This window comes from Carassius auratus, chromosome 5 (assembly GCF_003368295.1).
Source record: "Carassius auratus strain Wakin chromosome 5, ASM336829v1, whole genome shotgun sequence".
NCBI classification, from domain to species: Eukaryota; Metazoa; Chordata; class Actinopteri; order Cypriniformes; family Cyprinidae; genus Carassius; species Carassius auratus.
Genome location: NC_039247.1, coordinates 6,714,898 through 6,735,473, shown reverse-complemented (window position 1 = coordinate 6,735,473; position 20,576 = coordinate 6,714,898). Strand labels below are relative to the sequence as shown.

The 20,576-nt window shown below is 34.6% G+C and overlaps 1 protein-coding gene across 5 annotated transcripts in view; it reads right to left on the bottom strand.

The window, feature by feature from the left end:
• Positions 1-18,463, bottom strand: part of LOC113072678 (cyclin-G-associated kinase-like) — a 32,928-nt gene extending 14,465 nt beyond the window's left edge. For 3 of the 5 annotated variants that reach the window (XM_026245655.1, XM_026245659.1, XM_026245667.1), the window contains exons 1-16: positions 18,094-18,463; positions 14,057-14,118; positions 13,391-13,450; positions 13,048-13,162; positions 11,940-12,082; positions 11,288-11,413; positions 10,057-10,146; positions 9,656-9,791; positions 9,435-9,547; positions 7,438-7,510; positions 4,666-4,786; positions 3,188-3,193; positions 2,494-2,543; positions 2,243-2,391; positions 1,236-1,358; positions 873-1,006 (exon numbers count right to left, since the gene is read on the bottom strand). In XM_026245655.1, coding sequence (XP_026101440.1) covers positions 873-1,006; positions 1,236-1,358; positions 2,243-2,391; positions 2,494-2,543; positions 3,188-3,193; positions 4,666-4,786; positions 7,438-7,510; positions 9,435-9,547; positions 9,656-9,791; positions 10,057-10,146; positions 11,288-11,413; positions 11,940-12,082; positions 13,048-13,162; positions 13,391-13,450; positions 14,057-14,118; positions 18,094-18,235 — 1,643 coding nt within the window. In that variant the 5' untranslated portion in view covers positions 18,236-18,463. The remainder of the gene's footprint in view (positions 1-872; positions 1,007-1,235; positions 1,359-2,242; positions 2,392-2,493; positions 2,544-3,187; positions 3,194-4,665; positions 4,787-7,437; positions 7,511-9,434; positions 9,548-9,655; positions 9,792-10,056; positions 10,147-11,287; positions 11,414-11,939; positions 12,083-13,047; positions 13,163-13,390; positions 13,451-14,056; positions 14,119-18,093) is intronic. The other 2 variants (XM_026245657.1, XM_026245674.1) reach the window with 1 other exon arrangement.
• Positions 18,464-20,576: the final 2,113 nt, after the last annotated feature.

The window sequence follows — 20,576 nt, the reverse complement described above, 5'->3', positions numbered from 1 at the left end:
GCATAGTTTTTGTCACATTTTAGATTTTAATTACTTTATTTACTTCATATTATTCTAAACAAAACAAAAGAACAACTAGCTGAAATATTTTACATGTTTATTTTATTTCAAATAATGAAAATGTTTCTTTATAGTTTCAGTTTTTATAAACAATAACTTGTTTACTAGGGCTGGGCTAAAAAAATTTGAGTTTTTGATTAAAAGTTTTTTTTTTGAAGTGGTCGATTCTCAAAAGCTGTGCATCCATGTTTTTCATATCTATTTCAGTTTTTTACTTGTCTTCTCCGCTAGATGTCACCCTCTTCTTTACCTTGAATGATGTTAAAACGGAGAGCCTAATTATAAAATAGTTTTTTCATAAAATGACAAAAACACGTTATAAAATTACAAAAATTTAAATGGAAAATATAATAGTAAAAGCAAATTAAAAATATGAATAAATACTATAATAGTATATAAGAATAATAAAGTAATTCCTTTAAATGCAGTTCAAGACTCTTGCGTTCTGGTGAGCAGCAGAACTGAACGTTCTGTTCAAGGTTACGTCACTTCCTTTACATTTAGCTGACAAAGTCACTGTTATCAGCTCCTGTAACCACGCATATTTGTCACATTTGGTTAGAATCAAAAGTCCCATGAGCTTGCGAAGTTCGGCAGAAGCAAGCCAAAGAACAGCTGTGGCAGGAAGTGACCTCATCACTGAAGAACCGTCACACCTGCGGCTCACTGATCATGTTCAAGCACCTAATTCCTGTGAATTAATCCACAGAGCATTCATTTCTGTAATTTCTCTAAAACAACCTGCCCTGACATTCTGCTGTGCAGTACGTCTTAACTCAAAGGAACAGAGTGAGAAAAAGACAGGAAGTTACCGTTTGTGTGAGGGCGAGATGCCTGGTGGGCATCGTTTCATGCTGAACATGTAAACTGCAGCCTCGGCCGTAGAGAACAGACGACAGAAAGCGAGGAACGCACAAACTACCACAGCCGACGCTGCCCGTCCATCCTGCAAACACACACAGACACAATATGAAGATCCCAGGACACACATTATGACTTGTCAACAAAGGCCACAGTGTAATATGTTTATCTGTAGGCATGTTAACGCATCTGATTAATGGTTTTTACTTTAACGGCATTAAAATATTAAATCACAAATAATTAGTTCGACTGACAGCACTAATAGTAACACTGTTGGAAAAGGGCCTTGTGTGTGTGTGTGTGTGTGTGCTCACCAGACAGTGTACGATGCAGATGTTCCTCTGGTCCTGTTTGAGCCACTGGTGCATGTTTTTACATATACTGTACAGGTTCTTCAGAGTCGGAGCTCTTCTAGGTTGCCAACCGCACTCTGATACCTGCACACACAACACAACTATGAGTTTATCAAGTACAGGATGTAGGGCTTTATCAAATTGGTCTTATTTTTTCCTAAATTATGTTTGAATTTTTCTGGATCCTCTTTTATTATATCGGTCTCAATGGTTGTAATAAATGTAATCAAATTAAAAAGCATGTCTAATGAACTAATGAATAAAACTATAACAGTTTAATAATGTAATAATAATAAAATTGGGCCAAATTAATGTTTTTTGTTTTTTTTTATTGTTTCATTTCAAATCAAGACATAAAACGTTAACAATTTAATCAATCTTTTAAAATGTAACCTTATGAAAATGTAACAATTCCTCTTTTTTTTTAGCCATAAAGTGCTTTACAACAGAGGTTTACCAAATCCCGATTTTATTATGATTTAATAACATGACATTCTGTGTTTTTATGACTAGATTTTGTTGATTCTGTAGGTGTTTTCTGCATCACTGTACTTCTATCTAGCCTCGTTTCAATCCATATCAACTTAAGTATACTCTGTTATTTTAGTATTATTTATATAATATCATAGTATTTATTATTATTTTAAATCGGTTTTTATTTGTACATTTTATATTCATATTTTCAGTTGTTATATGCTTTTATATTGTATTAGTTTTTTATATTTCTATTGGGCATTAATTTGATTTTAATTTTATTTCAGTTTTCAGACTAAACAGAGTTTCAACTAAACCGATTTTCTTTTACATTTATGTTATGTTTTTCATCTAATATCTATATTTTATTTCGGATTGTTTCAATTAAATAGGTTTTAGTTAACAATAACAACTCAGGATTTATGATATTAGGATAAGACATCAATTTGGATCCCTGTAATGAGTCGATCGAACGCTTTGCGGTCCGCTCTCACCCGGTTGTGAAACCTGGCCGGTCTGTAGGAGCGTGTGGAGAGGTTGTATACTGCATAATGACCCGCGTGTCGAGAATCCAGGAACAGACGCACGTCCTCAATGTTATTCTTAATTGCAGATTCAACACCTTCAGCTGGGAAAGACATGACTGCAAAAACACAAATCGACGGGTTAATAACTTTAACACCATTACGTTAGTGTTAAGGCATTCAAAATGAATGTGAAAGCTGGAATACACAGGTGACTGTACCTGCTAGTCTGGAGGTGATGTAGGACAGGTCCAGGTCTCCCTTAGCATAACTGAGACAGGACAGGACACGGTTAGATGTATGAATGCAAGAACTAAAAGAACATCTACATTACAAGCTAAATCTCAACGGAAAACCTGTCGACAAGAAAAAGAGTAACGGCTTGTATCACAAACGTATCATAAACTCCGTTCAAAATCTGGGTCTAAAAAGTCTAAAAAGATCTAAAGACTTAAAGGAATAGTGAACTCAATTGCATTCCTTCTGTTTTATACACTATTCTTCAAAAGTTTGGGTCAGTCAAAGTTTTTTTTTAAATAAATATATTTAAAAGATTCAAATAATACCCTTTTTGGATCAAATATAATGCAACGTTAGTCACTGTTTATTTATATAGAAGGCTTAGGATACAGTGTGATATCTCACTGAATAACGTGTACTATTCCTTTAAAGTCATTTGAGGAGCAGCACTCACACATATGGATTTAGTAGGCAGCTGTTTAGACTTTTTTTTAAGAAACTCTACTGATCAGGGTAATGCTGTGCTGATGGGAGCAGACTCAGACTGAGGTTATGAACAAACAGCGAACAAAGCCATGAGATGAAGGTGGAGTGAAGTGCACACACCATCTCTACACACACACTTCACACACGTAACGCAAACACATATACACACAGGCGCTGTCCCATAGTTACCTGGAGCTGCCAGGGGTTTGCGGGACCGAGAGACGTGATTCAGGAACAAAATCAACAAAACAACAAAATGAACAGCAAAAATGGGCCAACAGAGGAGAAAAATAAACATGACAGACTTGTGGAGACGTTGAGGGGATAATTATTAAACCTGATTAATGCATGCAAGCAGATTATGGAGGGGAATTTATGATCTGGTAGATCAGAGCGTGTCATAAACAAAACCCTGATTGAGTTTAAATCGAGATTAACGTCCAGTCACTGCAATTAGACAGATCAAATTTACTATCTTATGAAGATAATCAGGATCGAATCAACATGAACTCAGAATTGACCCCATTTACTTTTATAAATGTCCTTTGTTTTGAGTATGATGCATAAGCATAAGTAATTCTACATAAAAACATACAAAAAAAGTAGGGCCCCAGGCTAATTCATTAAAAATAAACGTTTCATATGAAAATAATTATTAGTTAAAGAGTATATCATTACATGTACTGTAATGAGGTAATAATTTATTTTTTGCTTTAATTTTTTGTGTTTATTAAATGGGAAAATAAATATATAGATACATACAAAAAAAACATGACAAAAAACATTAAACAACTAAAACTCAAACTAATATTATTAATCATAAAATATTAATATAAAAAAACAATTAAAGCTAAATAGGAAGATTGAAAAAAAGTTATAATGACAAAAGAAAAATAAACTAACAAAAATAATATAAAAAATAAAAATAAGACATACAATTTCTTAAAATTTTAACTAAAATTAAAGCTAAATAGGATTGTTTTTAAAGATATAAAATTAGTAAAAGTTAAATTAAAATGAAAGTTGAAAATATAAAACAAAAGCTAATTCAAAAGATTTAAAACTACTATAATACTACTGATTTGAGACATACAAATACATAGTGCAAAGTTTAGGAAAAATACTCCCCTTTAAATTATTATATTATACATTATTATATATTATAACTTCGAAATTAAACAACCTATTCATAAATCAATAATCTTGAATGGATGTTTTCACCACAATGTATTCTCTATGTAAAGAATACATGTGATGCTACTGCAGAAATTTGCAGAATTATTATTCTGAAAACCTTTTGAAAAATCCTTCATGTTAGCACAGTATGTCTTCGAGGCCTTAGAATGCTACAGCTCATGAAAAAGAGCCTCTGAATCTTTTTATACTAGGAAAAGAGATTTTGCTAAACGTGCTCAAAGACAGCAGTGGATGGCATTGTTTGTGAGCTAGATTAAGTGATATCAGATTAACCGCCTGCAGATTACTAGTACTCTATCCACCACTACGACCTCTTCAACCAATCGGCTGAAACTGTCAATGGCTCAGCGGAAAGAGAAGCATCATAACGAAACCAAGGCAAGCCAAAACAGACTCGAGCAAGGCGTGTGCACTAGCTGATACGGGACAGTCTCAGGGGTGTTTCACTGCAGTCTGAATGCATCGCTCACCTGGCCACCGACTGGATGACTTTGGAGGAAGTGTCTTTGATGTTAGTCAGGAATCGTTCGGTTCCTCCTTTCAGAATATCCAGGAAGCCTCCACCCATGGCCGGGTCTGCTTCATTCACACCTGGAGATTCAAACCACGCTTGTAAAGAGTGCTTTTACAGGACAAGAGTTTCGATGAATATTTTTTGACATATGCACACAAGAAATGTCTCTATGCAACGATGACTCACAATCATCTCATAACACTTGTCAAGAACAAAGAACTGTTCTTTACAACCCAACTGATCAGATCTAGGGGTTACTTCACTCTAAAATACCTAAGTTTCACGCCATTAAAACTTTGACAGATATTTAAGAGTTTTGAAAACACCACTCTGTAATCAACAAGTATTTAATATTGGATTTTCATGCTCCTAAACGTCTCATAAAACATACAAACTGAGGTTGGTGGCTTTATATGGGTGTCTGATGATCTGGTTGCTCTTGGACAAAATAAGATGCAAAGATGACCAAATTTCTATATATGTGACATGACCATCATCTTAGCATTTGGGTCTAAGATCTACAAAATGTCTGGGTCAATATAATAACCATTTATTTATAATGTCCTCTGCCGATATAGATTAGTATAGTTTGTTTTACTTTTATTATTCATTACTTAGATAACATGAACAAGCGCTTTTATTGACCAATATGACAGTGCATATCCTTAATATCAAATGCTTATTCAGTATTCCTACACCTTCGTATTGCGATGGAAAACCAAATAACTAACATCCATTAACCAACGAAAAATTACTTAAAAAAACTTAAAAAAAAATGATAATAATCATGCTCATTGCTAGGTCTTGTTAATGTTAACAAATGATTATTATAAAATGTTAATGAATAAGTAAACTTAAAAAGCAACAACTATCAAACAAATAATAATATATAAAACAAACTAATAAACCAACCAATAAGTAACAGGAATAACTGGTAAAACTTTACAATAAGGTTCATTTGTTAATATAAGTTAACATAAACCAATAGAATTTATTGATCTTAGTTTATTTCAATATTTACATCATTAACATTTTTTTTTAAGAAAAAACATTACCGGTATTTAAAAGTTGCATTGATTAACATAAGTTAATGCATTTTTACTGCATTTTAACTAGCATTAAAAATCACTCATTGCAAAATACAAATATTGTTCATTTAGTTACAAATAATAATAAATAATAAAAGAGTTACTTGAACAAAAATAACAAAAACAACCAAAACTGAGTGAACTAAAATAGTGTGCAAAGATAAAAGAGATTAATACATAAATCTTGAAGCAAATGGATTTAAAGTGAAAAAGGAAATGCTACAAAAGTGTAAAATATGATCCATGTAATTAGATGAAAGAAACAAGATACGTGGTATTATTTACATTAAGTGCAAAGCGACTTACAAATGAGGACAATATAATAATTTTTTGACTGTGTTCAGTAAACTCAGCAGATGGTGACCAGAGGACCAATCCTCTTACAGAACGGAGAGAGAAATTGTCCCTCGGGGTAAATATGCGGGCAGGGGTGTGTACAGAGCACGATCTGTTTGTGTACAGTATTATGACAGCGTGACGGTAGTTGGAAGGTTACACTCATGTAACATCATTCAGGCTGAAATATCATGGCTACATTTTCAAAGTCGGTTCCTGCTGAAGCATCCATCCACTACTGTTCAGATTCCTTGCATGAGTGAGTGTCTTTATGTATAAGCACTTTAAATCATCTGTGTGTGAACGTCTGTCAGGTAAGAAAGAGCTCATCTTAAAGAGATCATTCAAACTGTGTATGCAGTTTTAACGAAAGTATAATGACATGAATGACGATGCTGTATCCGGGCGGTCTCTCTCTAATTAAGTCTAAAATACTCTTTGATATGAATCACTCACAAACAAAGCACTTCTCATTTCCACAAGAGCTGGTGGGCTTAAAGCCACAAATCATTGTTTTACACAACTCAGCCAGTTCCTGAATACAGTAATATGTGGTATTAAGAGCTTTTCAGCATTTTAACAAAGTGTACAAAATACAGCTGTGCCGGATATTACTTGTGTATATTATTAAATGCTGCATGGTACCATTTTACTTTACAAAAGCACTCACAAAGAGGAAGATTCACAGCCGATGAAATATTTCACAGCACAGTACACTATATGTATTCTAACTAAAACACCTTAACACACACACACACTCAAACAAAATTACAAAAAAAATAATTAAGAACCAAAAATAACTAAATGATTAAAATAAGCAAACCAATAATTAAAGGGATAATCCACCCCAAAATGAAAAAAAATTGTCATTAATCACTTGCCTCGACAAACAAGGTAAGTGATTAATGATAAGTTGTTACTGAATTAATGTTGCAAACAATCAACAAACTAACATGAATAAAAAAATAACATACCAAAAAAAAAAAAAAAAACTAAATAACTAACAAAATTCAACAACCCAAAACAATTCAAAAGCTATAACTTGTATAAAGAGAAACTTCCAAATGTAATGCATGTAAACATAGGATGTCAGTGCATCAACACGACACGATAAAATCCAACAACACGGTCTTCTCCACTAGCCTGTAAACCTTTACAGTACGTTTGTAAAAGCGTGACATCAGTCCCGATTACAGGTCATAACAATTACAAAGGAAGGGTGACATATTTGAATAAAAAGGAAGCTATACAAGTACTACGATGAATATGGCTTGCCAAAAAACGAATATGAATGCAGAACTCACCAGCATTGTTTATGTTGTTGATCTGCGAGGGAAGCTGTGTGCTGTTCCCGTACCCTCCGTTCTGCTCCAGGAGCTGTAGGGATTCATAGCCGTCATACACAGACTTCAGACAGTAGTATGAACTTAACAGACTCATCAGGACGTTAGTCCGCTGCACACACACATCAGGAGCAAAGCAGGAGACCAGACTCCAGTACACACGTGTCTGAACACTAGTTTGAAAAGCAGAGCATCATCTGCAGCTTCTGGCTGTCGATGGCAATCCCTTCTTAATCCCGATCAGATGCATCTAAACCGCCCTCTCCACCATGTGTGCACACAGGAGCATAACACTGACTATCGCACTCAAACACTGCTGTTTGGATGCTCTTAACTAAATCATTCTCATGCATTAATCCAAGAATTATTAATCCAGGAACGGATGATTTGTTTGTCGTTCTTTGAGCAAACAGGCTGGGACAGCCCTGGTCTTCCCAGTGTTTCCTCTGTTTCTGTCTTATGTAGTGAGATCAGTGGCCATTAGGTCAGAGAGAAAAAGAGGGATGAGATGCTGCTTTGTCTCCAGGAGGTCATGGAGAGAGGGAGGAAAGGAAAGAACGACAGAACGCAAAGGGAAGAGTGTGGCAGTGTCTCTAAATGGCCCTTCAGAGAGTTGTGATCAGTATGTGGGACTCTCCTCATCTCTGTGTGTGTGTGTGTGTCTGAGTGTCAAAGAATGAGGGGTTTGTTTCAAATGAAGCACCAAAAGAGCCTCATTCAACCAACTGAAGCAGACGGGTGATCAAACAGAAGCTCTGAAGGAGGGATTACTAACACCAATACCAACTGAAACTAGTGGTAGTAGATCACTGAGGTGCTGGTATTTAAAGAGCCAAGAGGGCAACTGCTGATATGTTATTGCATTAGATAAAATAGATTTTGTAATAACATGCAAAACTAAATGATTGCAAATTATTTTTATATTTAAATTAGAAAGTATTTAATACATGTATTTATTTATTTAATATAAAGTGCATTATTACTATTATTTATTGACAGAATCACTTATTTATAATATTCAATGAATATTAATAAATACTATGCAAATTACAAATTATATTACATAAATTCATAGCAAATATCTAATCATCTTTAAATTATCAAAAAAAAAAATATATAGAATTTGTTATCATTAAATGGCAGATCAAGAAATAATAATTTACATATACATAAACAAATACATTATATTTAGAACGAGTTAAAACATTTTACATTATAATCTAAATTAATATATTTACATGCAATGCATATTTTATAATATATATATATATATATATATATATATATATATATATATATATATATATATATATATATATATATATATATATATGGGATGTGCTTCTCTATAACTGAGGTGGATGGGAAAAGAATCTCGATGCATAGCCAACGATACGATACATTTAATATATACATATGGAGCAGCTACTGATGCGATATGATTCACACCATTATGATTATTTCTTGTCATTATTTGGTGAGATATGCAGCTCTACCTCTGCCATGTTAATCTTTATTATTTTCAGGACACGCCTCGGTCTCCATAGTGTTATGATACATCATATTTACATAGCTGCAGTGATGAAAGAACATGCTTGAGAAAGAGTTCTTACATATAGCAATCTCCATATAAAATACTAGACAGAAATGATTGGTCACTTTCTAAATAATAAAAGTAAAGCATTATCTATTAATAACTATACATAAATTAATCTGTGTTTACCAATGCAAATATATTAGAAATGATGATTCATGATACAAATGCCAACTTGTATCTGATGCACTTTTTTAAATCAGTGCATTGCATTGTTAATTTTTATGCTGATGCCCTGATGCGAATCTGTGAATTTTGATTGACTATTATAAACTAGTCTCTTGCATCCCGTATTTAACAAGAAACCTACGAATGACCAGTGAAGACTTGATTTAAGAGACCATGTTTGTTAGACGGTGTGTACCTCAGTAATGGGTGATTTTGGGTTGACGTTCCTGGCTGCAGCGATCTCCTGCAGTTGGCTAACAAGCTCGTTGATTGACAGTCGCTCATCTGGGTTGATTTTCAACATCGATCCTGGAACAAGCACACAAGGCTTTTGACACACCACAAACAAAATAAAGATATGATGTAGGGGAGATTTTGGGAAGAGGGAATGCAGTTAAGTTCCTGCAGGATACTTACGGATGAGTTGGTGAAAGACTGTGTACTTGGTGTCATTCTGAGGAATGTTGTATTTGCCGTTTACTATCTGGAGTTTGGCTCCCTCTTCAAATGGGTGCTGCTTAAAGCAGAGCAGGTACAGAATGCAGCCCAGAGCCTAGAGAACAAACCAAGACTCTTACGAAACACAAGGACAAGAGGAAAAACCTGTTACACTGTATCCTGACCAGGAGCTATAAGTAATGCCAAAAAGCCTTCTTCACCTGGTTTGGACCAAAAAAAAAATCTAATCTCTTTTTCAGCCTTCTAATTTTTCCAAGCCTTTCAAATATCAAGCAGCATTTTCTTTCCAACTTGGCACAGATGATGTGGAAAAAGTCTGCAGGTTATATCTGGATCTGCTCATAACTATACTAACTCACCCATATGTCTTGTTTCTCGTTTATTGGGTAGTTGGAATAGAGGTCGATCATCTCTGGTGTCCTGTAAGCTGGAGTCGTGTTTCTAGTGATCTGAGGGATAAAGAGAGAATAAGAGAAGGAAAACTATTTATAATTTAGTGGGTCTTTATGTTAAAAGCTTGCATGCAATGATTATAATAATTTAAAGCATTTAATAAACACTTGCTCAACAGTTTAAAATTAAGGGACAGATATAATAAAAAAAAAAAAAAAAAGGAAAAGAGTCTCTTATGCTCACTAAGATAGTTAATTTGATCAAAAATACATTGAAAAAAGTAATATTGTGAAATATAGTTCCCTATATTCCATGCTCGATCACACAATACTTCAAGTCTTCAAAAGGGTGGGGTGTGTATTTTTTTTTAAACAAAAAAGCATCTTATGCTCACCAAGGCTGCATTTATTTGATAAAAATACAGTAATAATTTGAAATAGTATTAAAATTTTAAATAAAGGTTTTCTATTTGAATATATTTTAATATGTAATTTATTCCTGCGATACAAAGCTGAATTTCCAGCATCATTACTCCAGTCTTCAGTGTCACATGATCCTTCAGAAATCATTCTAATATGCTGATTTGCTGCTCAAATACATTTTTTTTATTATCTATGTTTAAAACGGTGCTTCTTAATATTTTTGTGGAAATCATGATTTAAAAAAAAGTCATACTATCCCAAAACTTGTAAACAGTAGTGTAGTTTTTATACATTTTTTTCAAACTTAATATTTTAGATGAATAAAAGAGTAAAATCTTTAGAACACAAAATGCTAAAACACTGGTCCTTATTATAATTAGCTGCTAACAAAAATGCATTAAATAAACAAACAGACATTCATGCGCGGAGAAATGGCGGGCTTTGTGCATGGCGTGGGTTTCAATTTACCACAAATAACTGATTTAAGAGGACCAGAAACCAAACTAACTAACTGAATCAACAAAACAATTAAATCAGTGAATGCTTCCACGGGAAACAGCCAGAGATTTTAATACAATCACCGCAAAATATTTCTTTTTGACCACTTAATGTAATCATTTCCACAATTATGTGACAATCCATGAATCACAATCAAAACTATGGCAAAACGAACCAATCAGAGGACACTGATATCACGGTGACGTTATCCTGGTATTAATATTTATGTAGCGTAAAGCTGGATGGGCTGAGAAGAGAGAATTTGTATTGTCTTCACCTCGTCTTCCACCATAGATCTCTTGTGAGCAGACCAGCTGTAGTCTGGGTAATGTGCCACGGTGGTGGCGCTGCCAAAGTCACACAGCTTTACAGTGCCCTGATGACTGATCAACAAATTCTCAATCTACAGAGAAGAGGAAATGTTACTGAACAATGCATATGATCATCCGGCAAAGATCAAGTGAGAAAAGACACACTGCTATATGTATTAAAGTAATAAGTCATCTAATGTGCACCTGTACTTTTACCACAATATATAAACACCACGATGGTAGTGTTCAATGTACTGCATTATGCTGATTTAGATTAAAACATTTGATTTAAATATAAATTCAATAAAAACAATTATAGTAATAAAAATGAGAATCACCACTGAGAATAATAAATTACAAAGAATCAAATTAAAATAAAACACAATAAATAAAAATGTATTATTATGATGATTATTAAATATTAAAATAAATAAAAAAGGCCAAGAAAATGTGCTTAACTGAAATTACCTGTCATTAAAGTATTGCAATTTTTTTCTGAATTCTTTTTTCTTTTGATATTCGCGGTTATGTTTTCAAGAGACTCATAATCTACTGCATTAATAGGCCATATTACTTATGAGCTAATAAATAAAGAGGGGTTTGGTGAGTGGGTCTCACCTTCAGGTCACGGTGGATGACTGCTGGAGACTGTTTGTGCATGTGCTGCACAGCACGACATGACTGATAAAAGATCTTCAGCACTGTGTCACATGACATGGGTGCTCTCTGTTCCACCTTCTTCACAAAATCAACCAGCTGGCCTGTAGGAAACAGAGGGCGGAGGTCAATGTGAACACAGGAAAGCCACGCCAGTGCCAGAAAATCAGAAGGAGAGAGTGGAATGTGTTAAGTCAGTCAAGAGCTTCCCTCTTTTTCAAACTTTTGCAATTCAGCAGTGATGCATGAAATTTCAGCAGTCCGAAAGAATGAGTTTTAATTAGATCTTCTACATCTAGGGCTGCACAATTAATCGATGGATGCCACAATTACGTAATCATTCAAAGCGGCAATTAATCTTTCAAAGTCCACTTATGTTATTCGGTGTACTTAAGATGCATTTTTTCTATCTACATATTATCTTAAGGGTTTTTCCCCATTATTTTAATATAACATTATAATACCATTCATACTTTTTTTTTTAATTTAAAGAAAAAAACAATCTGATGTATAGTTGACATTTGAGGCTTAATACTATAGAAATGCACTAAAAGTTTTTCAGTTAGACTGTTTTCAACTTGTTTATTTTCATATAAGAGTAAATCATGCAGTTGCATCAAACAATGGCATAAACCTCATTTAATGTTAATTGTGATAATCTTAATTAATAATCGCATTTACAATTTCAAGGGAATAATCAACAATTATGACATCACATTTTGTAATTGCAAAATACTGTATATGCCCTATATTACATATTTATTTTATTTTCCTTACACTTGTTTTCTTCACTGTTTTATGTATTTGTAAATAAATACATAAATTTGTAAAAAAACACATCCATCATGTCAACAAGGAATTGGGAATAAAACATTTTATTCTTAAAATTGAATTAAAAACTGCCATGTGTGGGATTTAAATGTTTAGAAAACAAGAAGTAATTTTTAGATGCATAAATTACATTCTGTCATCCAATAACTGCAAATAACAGTACTTGTAAAAAGTGTGATTTGAATTTGAATGAATCACAATTAAATGTGATAAATCTTCTGCTCCTGTGTGTATGTACCTCTACACAGCTCTGTGAGGATGAGGAACTCCGCTTGGCCCGTGTCCGACTCTTCTTTACTGATGGACGCAGCGGAGCAGAACTGAACAATATTGGGGTGACCAGACAGCTTTTTCTAAACAGACCACACGGAGAAGCAGATCAAGCATCTTACAGCTTTTTAGCAAGGTTTTGTTTCATTGGGTAATGCGTTTTTTTTTTTTCTTGTGACAAAGAAATACTGCTCTACAGATGTGAGAGATGCCGGCAACATCTTTGCTTAAGCAGCCATGAAAAAAGTGCCTAGGTATAATGCTGTGTGATTATGTAGTAAACGTGTTCAATTCATATTTTAAATTATTACCATGAAGCAGACTTCCTGAATGATGGCTTTATTCTTCTCCTCCTCATTGGAGAGAAGTCTCTGCACACAAACAGACAAATCAGTAAAAATCAAAACCTTTTTCAGATCTTTCTTGAATCTGTTGTTGTGTCTGTTTAGCAACAGGAAAAAGGAAAAATGACCACAGAAAGTGAGAAAAATGCCACAAATACCAAAAAATTAATTTTCTCATTTTCTGTACAAGTTATGTAATCTTTGATGTTATATTTTATTCTAGGTCTATCCAGTGCTGTATATGCAATGTCCATTTTTCAGAACAACTGACAAGACAAAGTTTTGATTTTTTTCAGTGCTGTTTTAGTATTATTTATATACTGTACTACTGCAGCATTTATTAATATTTTTAAATAGTTTTCATTTTATATTTTATACTATATTTTTGTTTGTGTATTATTTTTATTATAATATTTTTTTTCTGTTTTAGTTTTATTTTTGTTTCAGTTACAGTAATTTTTAATACATGCCCTCAAAGATTCTAAAAAAAAATCTTCAGGTGGTAAATATTGCTATGAAATAACATTAATTCATCCACTTCTTTGTAGTGCATAATTAACTCTTTAGTACAAATTATGGCAGTCAATCAACTGTAATAATCTAAATTTTAACACAATGTATATGTTATCCTACCTTGAGCGCATAGTCCTTACCGCTGCCCAAATCCTGGGCTTCATACACAAATGCAAAGCCACCTATAAGAGAGGAAACACATTTCATCATTAAGCTTATTTTAGGTTAACTCTGATGGCACCAATCTGAATGAGGATTTTGGCAGATTCAATTTTGCTGACTTGGGATTGTGGCTCCAACAGGACGTGAAACAGAAGCATTTCCCAAAAGATAAGTAGAAATGTCTGGAATCAGGGGCCGGCTGCATAAACCGTTAAAACTAGAAGGGCCCTATGATTTCCGCGATGTGAGAAACGTGGATGAAACAAACATTATTTTAAAAAGGAATAACCATACAACATTTCTTCCATGGTTTAATTGTTATAATAAATTATAAAATTTTTGTTTGCCAAAGAATAAAGTTTGCTTAATTTTCAATAATCAAAAGATAAATGAATTTGATAACCATAAACATTTAAATACACAACACAGAATTTCTGAGGGGGAAAAAATCATAAGAATAAATGAATAAAGTTTAATAAATTAAGTTGTTTTATGCAATCAAATAATTAGACGTGTTAAAACACAGAATTTGGTTACAATAAACAATATGGTGAGAAAAAAAAACATTTCATAGTGCCCTAAACATGTATTTTTTTTTTTTACTTAGCAAATTGATGTGAAAATGTATAAGATACGTGATTTTAATTAATTAAAAAGAATTTTATTTCTGATTAATAAATTTAATTTAACTATTAAAAAGGAGTCGAGAAAAAAAAAACAGGATCTAAAAAAATTCAAACGGAAAAAAATTATTTGGATTTTTTTTTTTTAATATATAAAACTGATTTCTAAACTAAACTAGTCTTTAAAAGTTAGTCATCTAAAACCTAAATAGTGGCTGTTTGTTTAAGTGGCCCCAATCTATTTTAAAGGTGAAGAAAATTATGAGTGGTGGCAGACGGAAGTCAGTAATAGACAACGTTTCCAGCATCATAAAATTCTTGTTAAATCCAACATGAATGAGTCAGCCATCTAGAGAGCATGAATAACACACAGAGAAAGAAACTTCTGCCCTCAGCAGTCAATATTCAATAAACAGAGAGTGAACTCATTATATCTGCAGCTATGACACTACACAGCATTTATGAATCACTGATCTCAGCAAAAAAACATTTCATCATCAATTGTCAGTGCTGGGGAGAAAACACTATAAATGGATTAAAAACACAGACCTCATTGACATAATGTGGCTGAAGTTTGACCAATACAACTAGCAATTAGCAGAGAGGCAATCAGTCTATCTTTCAGATTCATATTAAATCAATCAACTAGCTACAGACATTGAAATCTATCTATTAGGGATGCACCGATGTATCGGCAGGCAATTTTTATCCGATTATTTTTACTCAATTTACAACCATTGGCATATCGGCTATATAAGGAAAAAGGCTGATATAACAAACCGATGGTTTATTAATTATCTGTGTGAAGACACTGAGCTGTAAAATGTCTGTTGCATAATCCTAGCACTGCTGTCTGCACTTTAACACTAATCAAAAAACAAACGACTAAAGATTGCACACTATTCTTGACTGAATAACTTTTGTAACTTTCATAAGTGTAGCAGACCTCATCTGAATGATGATCAAAACAATACTGATGTTTTATTAAGTTTACTGGATCCTTTTTCACTCCAAAAAAAAAAAAAATCACCATAAGAGCTAAACAAAATATATAACGAGAAGTGCACATTAAACTCTCTCTCTCTCCGTTGCATTATCAACATACAGCGAATTACACAAAACACTTATTACAACTATTGTTTCCCTGCAAGTCATGTGACCATTAACTGTAATAAGCGAATCCTAAATATGTGAATGTGTCATTAAAATTATTGAAATATTAAATTCAAATCTCAGAGGGTACTTCAAGTAGATATTTTAGGCCACAGGTGTTCACCTTTAAAAGTAATTTTAATGGTGGAACAAGTTACATTTTATGTTTATATAAATATCTATATATACTGTAGATGAACACAAACATTTTTCTTTCGAATAACACAAATATATGCAAAACATGCTTCATGAACAATAAGGACCATGTATAAAGGAAGTAAATATAGGTATGTTTATTTATGCATGAAGATATAAAATGAAGAATGACTATTTCACATCATACAAGCATTTCATGACGGATTCTTAAAATACGGCATAAAGTACGGCTCCTTGAACAGATGTTGACTGTGTCAGGTGTGTATGTCTTACATGAACAAAAGTGACAATGCAAGGTATTTATGGACACTTGTGACACAATCCTCAAGTGCCCAAAACTCCCAGTAACCATGGTAATGGGTAAATGAATACCAGTGGGGGCCCGAGTCGGGCTGCATGAATCCAAAGAAGCTTTCGAGTTTCACGTTACAGCGCACTGACATTCACACGCACCGCCAATTTGCAAAGAACAGTACAAAAAGTAACAGGAGGAGCAAGAGTCTTCAGGTGAATAAAACATACAGCCTACTGCTTCAGAAACTGCTGTACTGTTCTTTTCAAATTAAAACCTTTTCTAGACACAATTTCTAATAATATTGATCAACATTACAGTCCAAAAATGCCATTGTGACGCAAAGAGCTTTGTAAACAATACCATGTCAGATGCTGTCATTTAAATGATGTCTTCATTCAAAGAACCTCATCATACAGACAGAAACCTGAAGTTGATCGTTCATCAGTTGCAGAGTTAACAGCCTAGATCTCTAACCACTCCCAAATCACCCAGAATGCCCTCTGTTTCCATTTAAAGCCTGTTAATGTCAACACACCTGAGCCAGTGGATCAAAGTGAAAGTCAATGAAGGGCTGAACAGTTATGGACATGTTACTGTCATAACCCAACAGATTAACAAACGCTGTTCTTTTGAACGTTCTATTCATCAAAGAATTCTGCATTCCACAAATATATTAAACAACCTAACCGTCATTAACATTGATAATGATAAGAAATGTTTCTTGAGCAGCAAGTCGCCATATTAGAAAGATTTATGAAGGATCACGTGACACTGAAGACTGGAGTAATGAAGCAGTTTCAGTACTATTGATAATTGCTACAATACTAATATGTGATATTAATAATAGGACGATTTACAGTACTAAATTAATTAGCATTAATATGTCTGAAAGCCCATTTCTAATATGGAATAAAAAGCACCACACATATTTGATGTGTTATTTTATTGGTGGAAACAATTGCAAGATGTAAACTCAGAATTTAGAGAGAGAAACAAAGTCCAAACTGTGAGACAAACTCAGAATTGTGGGGAAAAGCCAGAATTCTGAGTGTATTTCTCACAGTTCTGAGAAATAAAGGTCAGCACAGAATTGTGAGATATAAACTCAGAACTCTGTCTTATTTGATGCATCAGAATTTTAAAATATGTATTCCATGGCAGAACCAGGCTTCCATAAAGATGTGATACTATGGTACTACCACAGAACATTTGATAAGGAATTAAACTACTAAGAAAATACCAGTAGTACCTTCATGGTTTTTTTTTACACATAGCATGGTGTGTGAATACATTCTGTACAGAGGTGCGTTTAAATTAAGATCAGTTCTTACATACAGATGAACCTATGGAATATGAATATGAACAATATTAACGTGACTATTCATATTCAGTCACAGAATATAACGATATACACATACATACACACACACACACACACACACACACACACACACATATATACATATACATATATATATATATATATCTAATAGCCTCGAGAAGACACAAATGAACGTTTCAAATGTATGAGTTGATGTCAGGTGTATCATAGCATAAGTGACTAGCTAACAACTTAGCTATAGTTTAAGTCCATTGTCATTAAACTATAATCACAAATATACACATATATACTAACCCTAATGTTTATAAATGCAAATGAGACTATATTACGAACATTATACCGTCAGATTTATAGCTGTTTTAAATTAAATTCATGTTAAGCAGGGGTTAGCATGACTAGCCTGATGCTATTTTGAATGAGTCTTTACCTTCCGCGATGACTCGTTTGATCCGGAGCTTCATGTCTCCGAGCTCCACCACCTGCCCGACGAAGTCGTTTTGATCCCGGCTGGCGGCACCGGATCCGCCGGGCCCAGCCAGGAAATCGAGCGCTGACTGGAACAGGGACATTCTGTCCCTCTTTTTCTGTTGCGCTTATTAACCGGAACCGGCACCGGATGGGAGAACAAGTGCACTAACTCAACTGGTGACGCAACTAGATAACAGAGCGTTAATTTGTATGTGAAAGTCTCTATTCTAGTGTGAATACATCCCGAGTACTGGTTCCGATCGACCCGCTCTCTCTCAGCAGTATTTCCGCAAGGTGCTGCTGACGTGGGCCGGTGACGTCGCACGCACACGCACACGCACACGCACACAAACAAGTTGCTTTCAAACTCTGCTCTGGTTTGGCAGGTCTTTTTTGTCCGTCAGATCTGCAACGTAGCTGGTGACTAAGGTGATTGGAAGTCACTGAATTGTAGGTTTCAAAGTGCACTGAATTCTATACATCCAACGAAGTGTATATATAAATGAATAATTGACGGAAAAATCGGAAAAGTATAGGCTATGTCTAAAATAGCGTGGCAGTACCATACAGTGATGATGGCATCAGATGGTAATAGGGAAATTCATGTACCATGGTTTTTACATGGTAATACCATAGTGCATGTAGGGTCCCGTATCAAAAACCATTCCTTTTGTTAGTATACCCTTACAAAAAAAAGTAGACTACTGTTGCGGACAGTAGCATGGTTTAAGTTATGGTATCATCAGATGGTAGTACTTGGTACTTTAAATATGCCGTGATATTTACTGTAATGTTAAAAATACAATGGTAAAGTACCATGATATTTACTGTAATGTTAAAAATACAATGGTAAAGTACCAAGGCACATTTGATGTTTTGTTAAAAATGAATATAATACAAGCATACGTGATTGAAAACAATACAGACTATACATAATAAGCAGCATACACTATCAAAAAATATATTTATATCATATATCATAGCTACTTACAATCACCTGAAGTGTTTAATATTTGCATTTTAATTACCCCATAATTACAATCATGCAAACACCATAAGATTTAAATGGTAAAATATTTGGTGTACTGCCTTAAATTTATTGTGATAATATATTTCAGTAATTTTCTATTGTGATATTGTAAAAAAAAAAAAAGCTTTTAACGTAACAGAAAATGAGGAAATATCACATATGATGTAAGATATTATGACAAATATTTATGGCCCTAAAATTAAAGATGTAAGTCCCTCTCGAATGGGAACTAGGGGGAACAGAGGGCACTATGGGGAATGTTTCTGGCATGACTGGTGTCTGAAGCATTAGTCTAAAGTTAAACACGACAATGAACTTGACAATGGCAAGCGGCAACCTACATCACAACTGGTGACGCCCAGAGTATAAAAGGGCAGCTGTAAAATACACCACCCTCTTTCTTGACTTCAGGAAGCCATTTGTTTCAGTGTGTGTCTAAACAGGCAAACTATGGCAAGCACTAGCACCACAAAATTTAGAAAGTGTGTAAATCCGTGTCAGTGTTTCTTCACACGTTGACTCACATATGGGCATTATGATCCTGGGTGAGGAGCATGCACACTCAGTACTTGAGGGGGCTGTTTGAATGCATTGTGAGCACTTTTCTTTGAGAGAGAGCTTCGCTCTCATCTTTCCCTTTTCTTGAGGGAATCGGGACAGCCGTCTGCACCTCAGACTTTCTGGACCTACTGGAGCCAAGACCCAGCCTAAACGAGTCTTCCCTTTCTCCCAGATCTTCACACGAGGTGCGGAGATCTTTGGGAAAGCCATATTCTACTCGCAGTAATTATTCACAGGCAAACAATGCTGATGTGGAGGGGAAGCAGGAATGCGTCAATGCCTCAGAATGAAGAGACGCTGGCTAGCTATCTCTCGGTTGGTGAGGCATCCACATTGAAGACGCAGTCTCTGCTGACTAAGTCTCTGTGTGTTACATTAGAGCTGAATGGCAGAGCATATGTGGTAGTGGGTCAGGCTGGGAGGGGCTTTGCACATGATGGACGTGCTGCAGGACCTTAACCAGAGCTAGGGACTTTCCCCTGAGGTGTTGGCTCTCCTTGCCACAAAACAGACTGCCGCAGTGATCGTGGATCCATGGAAATGTCTTCTCAATGTGTCTGTTTCACCTTCCAAGCTTTTTAGCACATCCGTCAAGATGGTGGTTGGGAAGTTTAGGGAGGTGAAACCTTTATAGTCCACAGGTCCAGGTCCAGGTCCAATCCTCAAGCCATGAAGGGGGCTGGTCTGTCCCAATCTGAGGACCTCCTTCAAGCGGTAGAGCACAACGGAGGAGGCACAAAGCTAGAGGGAGAAGAAAAGATCTCAGTTAAGTGATCCAGAGTAATCACTCGGAGGGTCCCAGAGGCTAGTTAACATCTGCCTCTTTCTCCCGACTACCTGACTGAATTTGG